This window comes from Triticum urartu, chromosome 5A (genome assembly GCF_056163025.1).
Source record: "Triticum urartu cultivar PI428250 chromosome 5A, HENAU_Tu73, whole genome shotgun sequence".
Lineage (NCBI taxonomy): Eukaryota > Viridiplantae > Streptophyta > Magnoliopsida > Poales > Poaceae > Triticum > Triticum urartu.
The window spans coordinates 344,713,654-344,729,331 of record NC_141877.1 but is presented as its reverse complement, the minus strand read 5'-3'; the positions used below and the strand labels follow the sequence as shown (position 1 = coordinate 344,729,331).

The 15,678-nt window shown below is 57.0% G+C and overlaps 1 protein-coding gene across 1 annotated transcript; it reads left to right on the top strand.

Moving 5' to 3' along the window:
• The first annotated feature begins 937 nt into the window (after positions 1–937).
• LOC147971336 (uncharacterized) lies at positions 938–1,480 on the top strand. The gene has a single exon (XM_087523924.1). The coding sequence runs from the start codon at positions 938–940 to the stop codon at positions 1,478–1,480; it is 543 nt and encodes a 180-aa protein (XP_087380050.1).
• The last annotated feature ends 14,198 nt before the right edge of the window (positions 1,481–15,678 follow it).

The window sequence follows — 15,678 nt, the reverse complement described above, 5'->3', positions numbered from 1 at the left end:
CGTTCAAGGCCCGGATGAGTCCACTCGCGACTACCTGACATGGTGGGACAAACTTCACAACTCCCACGAAGGGGTGTACGAGGTCCAGGCAATCGAGTACTTCACAGCCGGGTGCCGAGAGGGAACCTTGCTCAAGCACTGACTCCTCTGCGACAAGCCAGCTACACTCGACGAACTCCTGATCATAGCAGACAAGTACGCCACTGCTGACTCCTCCATGAAGTCGGAGCTCCGAGTGGACGCTTCCAAAAAGGTGCTCCCTCTGGCCCCCAGAACACCGGCTGCCGAGAACAGTCGGCGACAGCAGCCGAATGACAACAAGCACAAGGCCCCGCTGTCGGCTTCCACTAGCCGGCAGGTGGCGACAGTCGAAGATCAGCAGCCTGAAGGACAACCCGGCCCCAAGCGCCAGAAGGACGGCAAGCCTGCTTGGCTAGTCGCCTTCTCTTACGAGTAGACCCTTGATGCTCCCTGCAAATTCCACAACGGCGCAAAGCCGTCCAACCACACCACCCGGAAGTGCCACTGGCTCACCCGAATCTCCAAGGACGAAGGACTGCTGCCCCTCCGCCTGCTGGCCCGCCGCCGCCTCCTCCCCAGCAGCCGGCGGCCCGACCAGCAGTCAGCACCATTCAAGATGACTACCCCTAAGAGCATGGAGCCTACATCGTCTTCACCAGTGTGGCAGACGATCGGCGCAGTCGGCGTCAACAGCACCGAGAGGTGAACGCTGTTGCTTCAAGTGCTCTAGAATTCATGCATTGGTCCGAGAAGCCCATCAGCTGGAGCCGTGCTGACCACCCGGGAGGTGATGCCCTCTCCGGGTTCTTATGCTCTGGTGCTAGACGCCAGCCTTGCAACGGAGAGGCGAGCTGCTCGTTTCTCCCGAATTCTGATAGATGGCGGCAACAGCATCAACATCCTATACCACGATACCATGGAAAAGTTATGCATTGAAGAGAGGCAGCTCCAACCCAGCCAGACAGTTTTTCATGGTATTGTGCCCGGCCTGTCCTGCTCGCCAATCGGCAAGGTCAAGATAGATGTCATCTTTGGAGACAAAGATCACTTCCGCCACAAGGCGATTTGGTGTGAGGTGGTGGACCTCGAGAGCCCTTATCATGTGCTCCTGGGACGGCCGGCTCTAGCCAAGTTCATGGTGGTGCCACACTATGCCTACCTCAGGATGAAGATGCCAGGAACCAAGGGCATTATCACGATATCTGGAGACTATGAGAAGTCGGCCGATTGTGCCGCGGCCAGCAGCCGGCTGGCCCAGTCCCTTGTGATTGCTGCCGAGAAGAAGCTCCTGGACCGGGTGGTGGCCATGACCAGCAAGCAGATGGACATGTCACCAGAGCCCAAAGAGTCAGAGACCCATGGCTCCTTCCAGCCGGCCAAAGAGACGAAGAAGATTCCCTTAGACCCAGAGCACCAGGAAAGGCACGCTGTCATAGGGGCCAACCTTGACAGCAAATAGGAAAGCGAGCTCGTCAATTTCCTCCATGAGAATCGGGACATCTTCGCATGGTCTCCCAAGGACATGTCGGGTGTTCCGACGGATTTCACCGAGCACAAGCTACATGTCAGATCAGATGCCAAGCCGGTCAAGCAACCCCTCCGCCGACTGTCAGAGGAGAAAAGTATAATTGTTAGTGAAGAAATGGCCCGGCTTCTGGCAGCCGGCTTCATCATGGAAGTATTTTTTTTCCAGAGTGGATCGCCAACCCAGTCCTTATACTGAAGAAGAACAACAAGTGGCGCATGTGCATTGATTACACCAGCCTCAATAAAGCTTGTCCCAAGGATCCGTTTTCTTTGCCTCGGATTGACCAAGTGATAGACTCCATAGCCGGATGCGAGCTATTGAGTTTTTTGGATGCTTATTCGGGGTATCACCAGATCAAGTTGAACCCGGCAGACCGCCTGAAGACCGCTTTCATAAAACCATTCGGAGCCTTCTGCTACCTGACCATGACATTCGGCTTGAGAAATGTTGGTGCCACCTTTCAGCGTTGCATGCAGAAGTGCCTCCTCAAGCAACTCGGCAGAAATGCCCACGTCTATGTAGACGATATTGTGGTGAAGATGGAGAAGCGCGACACCCTCTTGGAAGATCTCAAGGAAACTTATGAAAATCTGCGCCGGTTTCAGATCAAGCTCAACCCGGAGAAATGCGTCTTTGGGGTACCAGCCGGCCAACTCCTTGGCTTCCTGGTCTCAAAATGCGGCATTGAGTGCAACCCCATGAAGATCAAAGCCATCAAGAGAATGGAGAAGCCCACCCGACTGCGAGACGTCAGAAGTTCACCGGTTGCTTGGCATCCATCAGCCGCTTCATCAGTCGGCTGGGTGAGAAGGCTCTTCCCCTGTACCAACTCATGAAGAAAACCACTCACTTCGAGTGGAACGACAAGGCGGACGAGGCCTTTCTCCAGTTGAAGAAGATGTTGACTACACGCCTGTCCTGGTGGCCCCGGCTGCCAAAGAGCCCATGTTCCTCTACATCGCCGCCACCAGCCGGGTGGTCAGCACTGTCATAGTAGTGGAACACCCAGAGGCCGGCAGGGCATAGCCGGTCCAAAGGCCTGTGTATTACTTGAGTGAGGTGCTGTCCGCCTCAAAGCAGAACTACCCCCACTACCAAAAGATGTGCTACGGCGTGCACTTTGCCGCCAAGAAGCTAAAGCCCTATTTTCAAGAGCACCCCATCATGGTTGTCTGCACTGCTCCACTTGCCGAGATCATAGGCAACAGAGATGCGTCTGGCCGGGTGGCCAAATGGGCCATCGAGTTGGCCCCCTACGCCATCTTTTACCAGCCGCGCACTGCCATCAAGTCCCAAGCATTGGCCGACTTCCTCGTCGACTGGGCTGAGACCCAGTACCTGCCGCCTACCCCAGACTCCACCCATTGGCGGATGCACTTTGATGGCTCCAAAATGTGCACCGACTTGGGAGCCGGCATTGTCCTCACCTCTCCCAAAGGCGACAAGCTCAGATACACTCTGCAAATTCACTTCGCCGCCTCCAACAACATGGCCGAGTACGAGGCGCTATGTCGGTGTACTAGAGTAGGGGTACCTTAGTATCCCGAACTTGTGCACGGGCAGTCGCAGCATCCCGCGGCAAGGCTTGCCGGGTGACCGCCAAGGTCCTCCGTGGTTCCTTTGGAGCCATTCAAGGACAAAGTATCCAAGCCAAGGAGACAAGACCCCGGCAAGAGGAGCTTGCTGGGAAGGCCAACCAAGGCATCTCAAGGAACTTGCCGCGACGCGCCACGCGTCCCGGCAAGGCCCGGTGAGCGACAAGCTCCCGGACGCGACAAGACAACGACCGCGGCAAGGCGCTTGCCGCGGAAAGCCACCACTCTGTGTCCGCGCTCCAGCACATCCACCAACGTGTCGCTCTGGGACCCTTCCAGGCGTACGTGGCGGGAGGCTGTGCAGCCAGCGGTGCGCGGTGGCAAGCGGCGCTGACAAGATTGCCATCGTGGCGAGCGGTGGCGTCCCTGACGGTCCCTTTTGCACTATTTAGGCGACGCAGACGGGCATTTAATGCCCTTGTCCCCTGCCGTCAGGGTTAGGTATGATACACTGTAGCAGGTAGCTGTACCAACCGCAGCACCTTTCCATTTTTACCCTTGTCTACGTTGCCACCTGTCGGTGACCCCTTGAGCATATAAAAGGAGGCCCATGCGCAACGTAGAGGGGGGAGGAAGAGAACACTCACGCTCGGTCTCATTAGCTGCTGGGGTGTACTGTAGCACTCCGCGCTCCCGAGCAAGAACTCAATACAAACCACAAAGCAGGAGTAGGGTTTTACGCATCCGTGCGGCCCGAACCTGGGTAAACTGCTCGTGTGCTTCGCCTCGATCCGCTCTTCGTGCGACCCTCGCCCCCGCCGAACCGAAAGGGACCCGGTCCGCCGGTCCCATAGGTGCTCGTGGATTAGTCCCCCGACAGCCTTGGCGCGCTAGGTAGGGGGGAGTCGAGGTTGTGTGAACCAGATCCGGTGTTCACACGAGCTAGATCTTCATCATCTTCATCGACATGCCACCGAAGAAGAAGGCTTCGGAGGCGGCTGCTCCGTCCGCGCCGAACCCACCACCGCCGGAGCAAGCGGCTGATGGGGCAGACGCCGGCGGAAGAACGGGCGTCGACGAGGGAGCTCACGGTGCTGCCAGGTCCAAGGACAAGGCTGTGCTGCCCATCGGCGGCGTAGCCGGCTCCCACAACGACCGGGCGCACTTGAAGACCTCAACGTCCGTACATGCACCGCGCCCATCTCAGGAGGCGCAGGACCGGCAGCGTCATGGTACTCACGGTACCATGCGTTTGCTGGACCAAGATCGAGCCGGTGGATCTGGGAGTGCTCAAGACCAGCATGCACGCCAACATGCTGGCACGAGCGAGGCACGGTCGCCTGGACGGGATACTGCTCCTTCTAACATAGTTAGAAGTCCGAGCATATCCCGCTCCTCGCACCGTTCGCCACCGCCACCCGCCACTACAGCAGAAGCTTTGGCGCGAGCTCAACTGCTCCTGGACTACCCTCCAACGGCAGACAAGATCGACGACTGGAGGGCCACCATTCAGAGTCTCATCGGCTTCGCCAACGGAGACACTCAACGGCAGCCGAGCACGTCGCAGCCGCGGCAAGTCAGCCAGGCACGAGCCGGTGGCGACAAGACCGGTGGGGGTGCAACCACTGTGCACTCTCCGCCCCGAAGGCCAAGATCGCCGACTCGCCGGATCCACCTCGACAGCGACTCCACCGCGTCATCAGATCCACGAGCTCGTTGCGAGCGCCAAGTTCTTCACGAACGACAGCAAGAAGACGCTCGTACTCGCATCGAGCACCGAAGAGAAGCGCGATGTCAATCGGACCAGCGCGCTGGGCCCTCTGTCAACATGCATGCGCCAGGGGAACCAGGCGACTTGCCATACGCGGTAGGTTGCCCTGCGTTTACTCGTGAGCTGCGGCAAGTCCAGTGGCCCAGCACGAAGAATTTCAAGCCAGACGTACCAGAGAAGTACGACGGCAAGTCGCATCCGTCGAAGTTCCTCAGCATCTACACCATCGCGGTGCAGGCTGCCGGGGGGCGGGACGACAAGATCCTTGCCAACTACTTCCCGCTGGTGCTCAAGCCCAACGTTAGGTCCTGGCTCATGCACTTGCCGGACAACTCCATATCCTCCTGGGCAGACCTATGCCATCAGTTTGTCGGCGCCTTTACAGGCGGCCACAAACCTCATGGCCAAGAGAGTGACCTTCATCTGCTCGCCCAGAAGGAAGGAGAGCCCCTGCGCAAGTACATTCAGAGATTCAGCCGTGTACAGCACAACATCCCAGATATCCACCCTGCCGCGGTCATCAGCGCATTCCATCAGAACGTGCGTAACCGCAGGATGCGGGAGGAGATGGCGATGTGCAAGATCAGAGACGTCAGTGAGCTGTATGCCCTGGCCGACAAGTGTGCACGTGCTGAGGAAGGGAGGAAACTCCCCGGAGAGAATACAGGAGCAGGAGGATCTGACAGCGAGGATGCTGCCCCGGCAAAGAAAAACCGGCGACGGAACAACAGGAAGAAGAAAGGCAAAGATGTGCTAGTCATTGAGCAGTCCGGCAACGAAGGTGGCGCCAAGAAATCCAAAGCTGGTAGCTCCGGCAAGGAGATTGCTGCATGCACCAACTGCCAGACTGTGGCGGTCGCCGACAAGCAGGACGGCACCAACAAGCAGTACTGCAAGATCCACCGCACCAAGGGCCATGACCTCCAGAGTTGCAAGAAGGTCGAGCAGCTTGTCCAGCAGCAAAAGGCTGAATACGAGCAACGCGACAAGGAGAGGGCCCAAGGAGGCGCTGGAGAATCTAGCAAGAAGCGTGCCGGCCGGGGAGGACGCCGCGGCAAGGCCAAGCAGCGGCAAGGAGACAGACCTCCCCACAGCCGCGACAAGGATGAATATGACGACGACGAAGACATGGATGGTGTCGAGACCAGTGAGCAGGAGTTCCAGAAAGCCACAGAGGTCTTGTGCATTGACGACGGTGCTTCTCTGCATACTTCGCACCGCCAACTCAAGCAATGGGTGCGGGAAGTCAATGCGGCGGAACCACCTGTCGAGTCACGCAAGCTTCTGAAATGGTCCAGCACGCCTATCATCTTTGATATTGAGGACCACCCTGATCGCACAACTGCGTTCGGGTGCTTGCCGATGTTGGTTTCACCAACTATCCGCAACCTCAAGGTCACTAAGATGCTAGTTGACGGCGGGGCCGGCTTGAACCTGATCTCCTCCGCTGTACTCCAGAAACTCCAGATCCCTGACAGCGAGCTTGAAGAGACCGGCACATTCCAAGGAATCAACCCGGGAAGGAGCAAGCCGAAGGGGAAGGTCATGTTGCCAATAACATTTGGCAACGAGGTGAACTTCAGGACTGAGAGGGTCACTTTTGACGTTGCCGATTTTCCATTGCCTTACAATGGGATACTCGGCCGTCCAGCACTCGCCAAGTTCATGGCAGCCTCTCACTATGCATACAACATGTTGAAGATGCCAGGCCCGATAAGCATCATCTCTGTCCCTGGCGACAAGAAGGATGCTCTTATCTGCGCCGACAAGATCTACCGGGAAGCGGCAGCCGCAACAGATCGCAAGTCACCTGCCATTGAAGCTCCCGGGGGGAAGAAGAAGACCAAGTCCGGCAAGAGTTCTGATGCCCACTCCGGCAAGCGCACCTCTTCGGAGTGCTGCGCTGCCGTCGAGGACGCACCATCGAGTTCCATCGGCAAGTGTAAGAAGACAATGGCAGCTCCGCCAGAGACCAAGAAGGTGTCCGCCAAGGAGGACGGCACTGGTGGTACCTTCACCATCAGTGCCACTCTTGACCCTAAATAGGAAAGCACGCTCATTGCTTTCCTGCGGGCGAACGTCGACGTGTTTGCGTGGCAACCGTCTGACATCCCCGGTGTACCCAGGAAAGTAATTGAGCACCATCTTGCCGTTTTTCCTCATGCGCGGCCCGTCAAGCAGAAGGTCAGGAAGCAAGCAGTGGAGCGCCAAGAATTCATCGCAGAAGAGATCAAGAAGTTGGAAGCAGCAGGCCTTGTTAGAGGAGTGCTCCATCCTACGTGGTTGGCCAATCCTGTAGTCGTGCGCAAGGCGAACGGGAAATGGAGACTTTGTATCGACTTTGCCGATGTTAACAAAGCTTGTCCCAAAGACCCATTTCCTTTGCCGTGCATTGACCAGATTGTTGACTCCACGGCCGGATGTGACTTGCTTTCATTTCTTGACGCATACTCAGGATACCATCAGATCTTCATGGCAGAAGAGGACGAGGAGAAGACCGCATTCATCACTCCATGTGGCACGTACTGTTTCATACGGATGCCTTTCGGTTTAAAAAATGTTGGTTCAACATTTGCAAGGGTAGTCCATGTCGCTCTTGAGCCACAAATACACAGAAATGTGGAAGCCTACATGGATGACATAGTGGTCAAGAGCAAGGACAAGGCAACTCTGATTCAAGATTTAGACGAGACCTTTGCAAATCTGTGCAAGATCAGCCTCAAGCTCAACCCCGAGAAGTGTGTGTTTGGAGTCCCCTCCGGCAAGCTTCTCGGGTTCTTCGTGTCTCAGCGGGGAATCGAAGCCAATCCCGACAAGATCAAGGCCATTGAGCAGATTGAAGCACCAAAGCGCGTCAAGGATGTACAAAGACTTGCCGGTTGCGTGGCTGCTCTCAGCGGGTTCATCTCTAGGTCTGCTGAGCGCGCCCTGCCGTTTTTCAAAATATTGAAAAAGGCAGGTCCAATGAAATGGACTCCGGAAGCGGAGGCTGCGCTGCAAGACTTGAAGAGATACCTGTCCTCCACTCCAACACTTGTCGCACCTAGGCCACAAGAGAAGTTGCTGCTGTATATAGCGGCAACCAATCAAGTGGTTAGTGCTGCGTTAGTAGCAGAGAGGGAGGCAGATGACGAGCCAGCAACCACAGCAGGCGCATCCAGCGACAAGCAAGGGGCTTCCCCGACAAGCTCTGGTCCCGACAAGGATGGATCTGCGCAGACGCGCGAGGAGATACAGAAGAGAATGGTACAGCGCCCAGTTTACTTTGTTAGTTCCCTTCTGCAGGGGGCTAGGTCAAGGTACTCTGGCATGCAGAAATTGCTTTTCGGCCTTCTCATGGCCTCGAGAAAGCTGCGCCATTACTTCCAAGCACATGAGATCACAGTTGTCACTCGTTTTCCGCTGAAGAGGATACTACAGAATCCGGAAGCGACAGGTAGGATTGTTGAGTGGGCACTGGAACTGTCAAGCTTTGGCCTCAAGTTTGAGAGTACTTCAACTATCCAAGCAGAGCATTGGCAGAATTCATAGCAGAATGGACGCCAACACCAGATGAAGAAATTACAGAAACGAGCATCCCCGTCGAGGAAGCAAGCAAAGAGTGGCTGATGTACTTTGATGGTGCCTTTTCGCTGCAAGGCGCCGGCGCTGGCGTGCTGCTTGTCGCACCCACCGGAGAGCACCTCAAGTACGTAGTCCAGATGCACTTTCCCAAGGAGCAAGCAACAAACAATACTGCAGAGTATGAAGGCTTGCTTGCCGGTCTCAGGATCGCGGCAGACCTTGGGATCAAGAAGCTCATTGTCAGGGGTGACTCGCAGCTTGTCGTCCGCCAAGTGAACAAGAGCTATCAGAGTCCATTGATGGAAGCCTACGTCGACGAAGTGAGAAAGCTAGAAGAGCACTTTGACGGCCTACAGATGGAGCATGTTCCAAGAGCTCAGAACGCCATTGCCGATGGCCTATCAAAGTGCGCCGCACTTAAGTTACCTGTGGAACCAGGGATCTTTGTGCTCAAGCTGACTCAACCGTCTGTAACGCCATCAACTGGAAAGAGAAAGAAGAGGAAGTTGATTTCTGGTGACTATTTTCCGGCAGAGCTTCCCGAAGCCGCCGCCAAGAAGGTCCCCAAGATCAACGCCAAGAGCGCTGAGGAGCAGTCTGCTCCGGTAAGCCCTAGGGTTTGTTCCTTTGAAGCAGAAACTCCCGACAAGTTTTGCTCCGGCAAGCTTGCCGGGGAACGTCAAGCTCCGGCAGAGCCGCAGTTTCTCGCCGTAGAAGCGGATGCTCCCGCAGCAGCAGATTTGCCTTTAGTCCTTGTTGTCGAGCCACAAGCTCCAGCATGGACACAGCAGATTGTCCGTTTCCTTCAGACAGGAGAACTTCCCGAAGAGCAAGAAGAAGCGGAAAGAGTAGCCCGGCAGTCAAGTATGTACCAGTTTGTCGACAACACACTGTACAGAAGAAGACTCAACGGTGTGAAATTGAAGTGTATTCACCGGGAAGACGGACAAAAGCTGTTGGCAGAGATACATGGAGGCAAATGTGGTCACCACATTGGCGCAAGAGCACTTGCCGGCAAAGCATTCCGGCAAGGTTTCTTTTGGCCGACAGCCCTCCAGGATGCAACTGCACAAGTAACCAAGTGTGAAGTGTGCCAGTTCCATTCCAAGCAGATACACCAACCAGCTCAAGCTCTCCATACGATCCCTTTATCCTGGCCATTTTCGGTCTGGGGGCTCGACATCCTCGGCCCCTTTCCCCGAGCAGTCGGGGGCTTTGAGTACTTGTACGTTGCAATCGACAAGTTCACAAAGTGGCCGGAAGTGGAAGCAGTGAGGAAGGTGACAGCACAGTCAGCAGTCAAGTTCTTCAGGTCGATTGTTTGCCGCTTCGGGATCCCTAACAGGATAATCACCGACAATGGTACGCAATTCACGAGCCGCACCTTCATGCAGTACGTCCAAGATCTTGGCGCCAAGGTCTGCTTCGCTTCTGTTGCTCACCCAAGAAGCAACGGTCAAGCGGAGAGGGCAAATGCTGAAGTGCTGCATGGGCTCAAGACTAGGACTTTCGACAGGCTGCACAAGTGCGGAAGAAACTGGATCGAGGAGCTGCCGGTGGTTCTTTGGTCGATCAGGACGATGCCAAATCGAGCCACTGGCCAGACACCTTTCGCTCTAGTCTATGGAGCAGAGGCAGTTCTCCCCACGGAACTCGTATACGGGTCACCTCGAGTGCTCGCTTATGATGAGCTTGAGCAAGAGCAACTGCGACAAGATGACGCGCTACTCCTTGAGGAAGACCGTCTTCAGGCTGCTGTACGAGCTGCTCGCTACCAGCAAGCTTTGCGCCGCTACCATAGCCGCAAAGTTAACGCCAGAAGTCTCGAGGAAGGCGACCTTGTTCTTCGGCGTGTTCAGTCCGCCAAGAATTCCAACAAGTTGACGCCGAAGTGGGAAGGCCCTTACCGGGTGAAACGAGTCACTAGGCCTGGCGCTGTCCGCCTTGAGACCGAAGATAGCATTCCGGTGAGCAATTCCTGGAACATTGAGCATCTTCGTAAGTTTTACCCGTAAGGCGCGGTTGCCGGAACCTGTTCCGGCAACCACCTTTTGTACAAGTCTTGCCGCTGTTGCATGTAATCCTTTGTACAAAGCTGGGCGCAGACCCCATGCATAAGTAAAGCTCATATGCTCCGCACATCTTGTCAATTTCATGCTTTCTATTTTTTGCATATATGATCTGACACTTTGTGCAGCACCTACTCCCCGGTAAGCAATAACGAGCCGTAAGGCTCCATATCTTTATTTTCTCCTCTTTCTTTTTTCTCAAGGAAAGGAAGGTTCCCTCGCCCACAAGTTTGCCGGGGGGAAAGGAGAAGATAATGGTATGGACCAGGCGACGTTCAAGAAAGTTTCGCCTTACCGGGAAGCAAACAACAGAAAAGCTAAGTTGCCAAAGTTTGAGCAATCAGATTTTTTAAATTTTTAAGTTATCTCCCTTGAACAACCGCACTTTGTATGGAAAACCTGTGCGCGGAGGAACCAACTCGTAGCTAGTTGCGCCCTTACTTTGTTTCGAGTCCGCTCAACAACTTAAGTGAGCTGCGACTAGTTGCGACAAGGTTTCTTGTCGGTAGCGGCACCGCCAGCAGGCTGCTGACGTCCCGCACTCAGCGCTCGCGGCTAAGGTGCCTGCACCGGCAAGTTTCCTAAAAGCGTAGGGCAAAAACATACAAAGGGAGGAATCAAGTAAAGGGAATAATATTGCAATCATTACCCGGAATAGAGTTATATTACAAGGTAGCTTGGCGCGGCTCTAACAGATTGTTCTCATAACATGACCAGCAGCAACAAGAAAAGAAGAAAACGGGCGGCCTAGTCTACACGATCGCCCTCAATCCTCTTGATACCGCTCACCTTATCCACAATGGGTGCGACAAGGGTCTTGAGCGCCTCTAGATCAGCATCCGGCGGCAGGGTCTTGAGGACGTTGGTGAGGTTGAGGCCCGGGTTGCGGAAGGCCACCTTCACCAACACCTTTTGTAGAGCTCTCGCGCAGATCTTGCGCGACTCATCGGCCAGCTGCTTCGGGATCTTCTCCCGGAGCCACTGGAGGGCCGTCGCCACGCCTTTGAAGAACAAGGTGAGCTTGGCGCTGGGTTGGAGGTTCTCATCAGAGGGATACCCGAGATCCTCCACCCCCAGCTGCGCCAGCTCCCTGCCGATATCTACGGCAGCATTCACGAGACCCTCCGTCCAGTGCTCCACTTTCTCCCTAAAAGCATTCTGGGCGGCGGCAGCACTCGCCAGCAGCGCCTTGTCGCTCTTGATCTCCTCCTTCAAGGCCACCTCCTGCTCCCTGGCGCCGTCCAGCGTCTTGGTCAAAGTGGTCAGCTTCAACTCAAGATCTGCGTTGGAGTCCTTGGCGGCGCTAAGCTCTTTGCCCTTCTCGGCGAGACGAACCTGCAGCTCTGAGTTGCTGTGGGCGTCCTTCTCCCACTCACGCTTGAGCGCGGCAAACTCTTCACCACTCGCCTTGAGATCGGCCTCCAGCTGCGCCACCTTCTTCTCCAGCTCCTTCTTGGCGGCCTCGGCAACTGCGGCAGCATCCTCTGCTTGCTTAAGGGCTCCGCCGAATTTTTGCTCACGCGCGGCAAGCTCCTCCTCGTGGCTGTCGAGGTTAACTTTCCGCTGCACCAGCTCGCCCTCCTGCGCAGACAGCTTCTCAGCGGCAAGCCGCTGTTGCTCTTCAACTTCGGCCTTCTCGAGGAAGAAGGCCTTCTGCTCTTCGGCAAGTTGCTCCCGCTCCTCTGCCAGGGACCGGAGAGCTTCCTAGTTGAGACCCCGGAGCTCCTCCGTGCGCTTCTCGATGTCCGCTCCCGTCTTCGCGACAAGCGCCTCGCGGGATTCCAGCTTGGCTTGCCGCGCGCGGTAGAGCGACAACAGCTTCCGCAGCAGCCGCTCCTCCTCAGGCTCACCGCTGCTGCTGCTCGGCGCATCAACTAGCGTCAGCCCAGCGGAGGAGAGCACCTCTGCATCAAAGATCTCTCCCTCGACCGGCGCCCTGGAGCTTGACGCCCAGGGGAGGTTGATGAAGACGCCATCGCCGGCCTTCAAGTAGACGCCTGGCTGGGGCTCTTCGGAGCCTGGCGCTGCGGCAGCGGCGGACGGGTCGGCGATCGACGTAGCGCCTGGCGCTCCTGCGGCCTCAGAGCCGTCAGTGCGATCGCCAGACCCCTCACCAGCTGCTGCGGCGGTAGCTTTGGCGGCCTCGTCGACGGCGGGATCATCAGCGCCGGTTGCTTCTTCAGTGGCAGCGGTGTCGTCGGCAGCAACCTCGGTCTCCATCGGCTCCGCAACAGATGGGTCTGATGGCCGGAAAAGTGAGAAAAGTCAATCAAATACCCAAAAAGAAGAAGAACCCAAGGGAAGCTTTAAAGAGAAGATTACCTGTACTGGGTTCGGCAGTCGTAGTCTCCGCCGCCGGGGGGACGCTGGTGCTGTCCCTTGCCGGAGAACTCTCCCTTGCCGGAGGACTCTCCCTTGGCATTTCGGGGGCGGCCTCTGGGCGCTCCTGGTGGGGCTGCTCTGCTCCTACATAAACCAACAGTCAGATGTTAGCAAAGAAAGAGTATCCATGCGCGCCTAACAGCGGAAAGCGAACCATATACTTACGCTGGGGGCTGCTCTGGAGAACAGTTGCCGGGTCCGGCAAGGTTGTCTCGGACGCACCCCCTGCTGTCGCGGTGGGTTCGTCCTCGATGACAATCACCGGGACCTTGGCTCTCTTCACTGCTCTCTGGGCCAGAGTCCTAAAAAGGAATAAGTTTAGAGTAAAGCAAATGAGATACAAGACAAAACAGCAAGAATTGAAGAACTACAAGTACAACAAGAGAATCTTACTCTTTTTCTTCCTCGTCGGAGCTGAACGCGGAGAAGTCGAAGTCCGGCTCACGACCGGCGCGAGGAGGCGGAGGAGTAGTTTCCCTTGGCCGCTTGGCGGGAACAGTGGTGGTGGTCTGAGACGACCCCGCTCCGGCTGCCGCCGCGGCGTGAGAAGCGGCAGGAGCAGAAGCGGTGGTCCGGGTGGACCCCGCTCCAGTTGCCGCAGCAGCGTGAGGTGCTCCCGCAGCAACAGTGCTTGCCGCGGTGGAGCGTGTCGCGCGGCGTGGCGACTGTTCACTCGCCCGCCGCCCCGCTACGTCCCCGGCCTTGCGGAGACGCCTTCTTGGTGGAGATGGAGGCTCTGCTTGCGGCGAGCTGCCTGAAGATGAGGAGGAAGAGGAGTTGATCTCCAGCGAGCCGCTCGTATCCTCGGCAGGCTCGCTCGACTCGACGTCATGCCCGGCAAGCTCTTTCTCGCCGACGAGCTCCTCTCGCTCGGCACGGCTTGCCGCCTCTGCTGCCTCTGCCTCCTCCATGGTGAATCCAAATTCGCCCGCGGCTGCGGCTGCCGCCGCCTCTTCCAGCCTAGTGGCGATGCGTGTCATCTCCGCATCGGTGGTGTCGCGGGTGAGGCTATTCTTTTCGTCGGAGTGGACCGGCACTTCTACCAAGCCGTCAAAGAACTCCTGCACGACGTCGTCTGCAGGCTCTTCCCAAGTTGGGACAATTCCATGCGAATCGCACAGCGGCATCATTGCACGGATGCGGTCGAGCGCGGAGTTGTTGCACAGCGGAACGACACCCTTCGGCAACCTGAACACTTCGGGATGTTGAGGGTCGTACTTGAACAGCTCCTGGAGCATCGCGTTAAGCTCCAGAACAGTGAAGTTGAAGTTGAGGCCCGGACGCAGCCTCATGATATCCGCCGCATTCTTGAATTTCCAGGCGGGTCTCCTCCGTTCCTGCAGGGGGGCGATGCGGCGGCGAAGAAAATCTGCGCCAACAGCGTCCACAGTGAGCCCGGCAAGCCTGAGGTGTAGGATCCGGGTGACGGCAATCTTAAGCCTATCGTCTTCCGGGGCCACGTCACTCCAATCGCTGCCGCGTGCTACTGGGGCTTGGCGCCGGGCGGTAAACGGCTGCGGGTTCTCCTCGACAATCCAGCACCAGTCTGCTCTCCATTCCTCCCACTTGCCGCGGAACTCTCCCTCCAGATAAGTGTCCTTCTTGCCGGCCCTCGAGATCCAGGCAATTCCGCCGGATAAAGGCTCTCCTCTCTCTACTCGAGGCATAAAGAAGTGGCGAAAAAGGGCTACATTGGGATAGACTCCGACAAAGTTTTCGCAGAGATGTGCGAAAACTGCCATGGTCAGAACAGCATTGGGGGTGAAGTCAAGGAGGCGGAACCCGTAGGTGTTCATAATATCGCAGAAAAACTCAGAGAAGGGCGGGCAGAGCCCGCAGTAGAAGAACAAGGCGAAGAAAGGATATCCGTTTGGAGCCATTTTCCAAGTGGCGGTTGGAAGTACCTTCGTGCGCGGATGCGCTCGCGTCTCCGTCGACCAGAAGAGGTAGAAATTCTCCCTCAGCTCCCTCGGGGCGAGCTTGGGGGGAAGATTGCCCGCTCCTTTCGCAGCGCCGCAAGCCGCTGCGCCTCGGTCGACTTCACAACCTTCCCTTTGTCTGCTCTTGGAGCCATGGCGGAAGTGGTGGAGGAGGTCGACGGCGTTGGTGGTGCTGGTGGCGATGGGGGGCGGGGCGCTGCTCTCTTTCAGCTTTGGGAAGACAAGGGAGCGGCGGAGGTTTCCGAGATTGGAGTAGCAACCGGCGAATGGGCGAACTACCCCTGTTTCCCATGCTTATAAAGAGGGAGGGGGCGGACGTTCCGCCTTTCCGAATAAAGAAATCACCCACGATCTCTCCCACGACACCGCATTCAACGCGTGCCGTTCGGGGAGGGCGCGGTGGATACGGGGAGAGATACGGCGTAACCCAGGCCGCGCGTGCCCGTGCCCTGTTTTGGGCCTGGCCCAACAGCGCTCGGCACCGTGTATGGCCCAAGCCCGGGGGCTCCTGTCGGTGTACTAGAGTAGGGGTACCCTAGTATCCCGAACTTGTGCACGGGCAGTCGCAGCATCCCGCGGCAAGGCTTGTCGGGTGACCGCCAAGGTCCTCCGTGGTTCCTTTGGAGCCATTCAAGGACAAAGTATCCAAGCCAAGGAGACAAGACCCCGGCAAGAGGAGCTTGCCGGGAAGGCCAACCAAGGCATCTCAAGGAACTTGCCGCGATGCGCCACGCGTCCCGGCAAGGCCCGGTGAGCGACAAGCTCCCGGACGCGACAAGACAACGACCGCGGCAAGGCGCTTGCCGCGGCAAGCCACCACTCTGTGTCCGCGCTCCAGCACATCCACCAACGTGTCGCTCTGGGACCC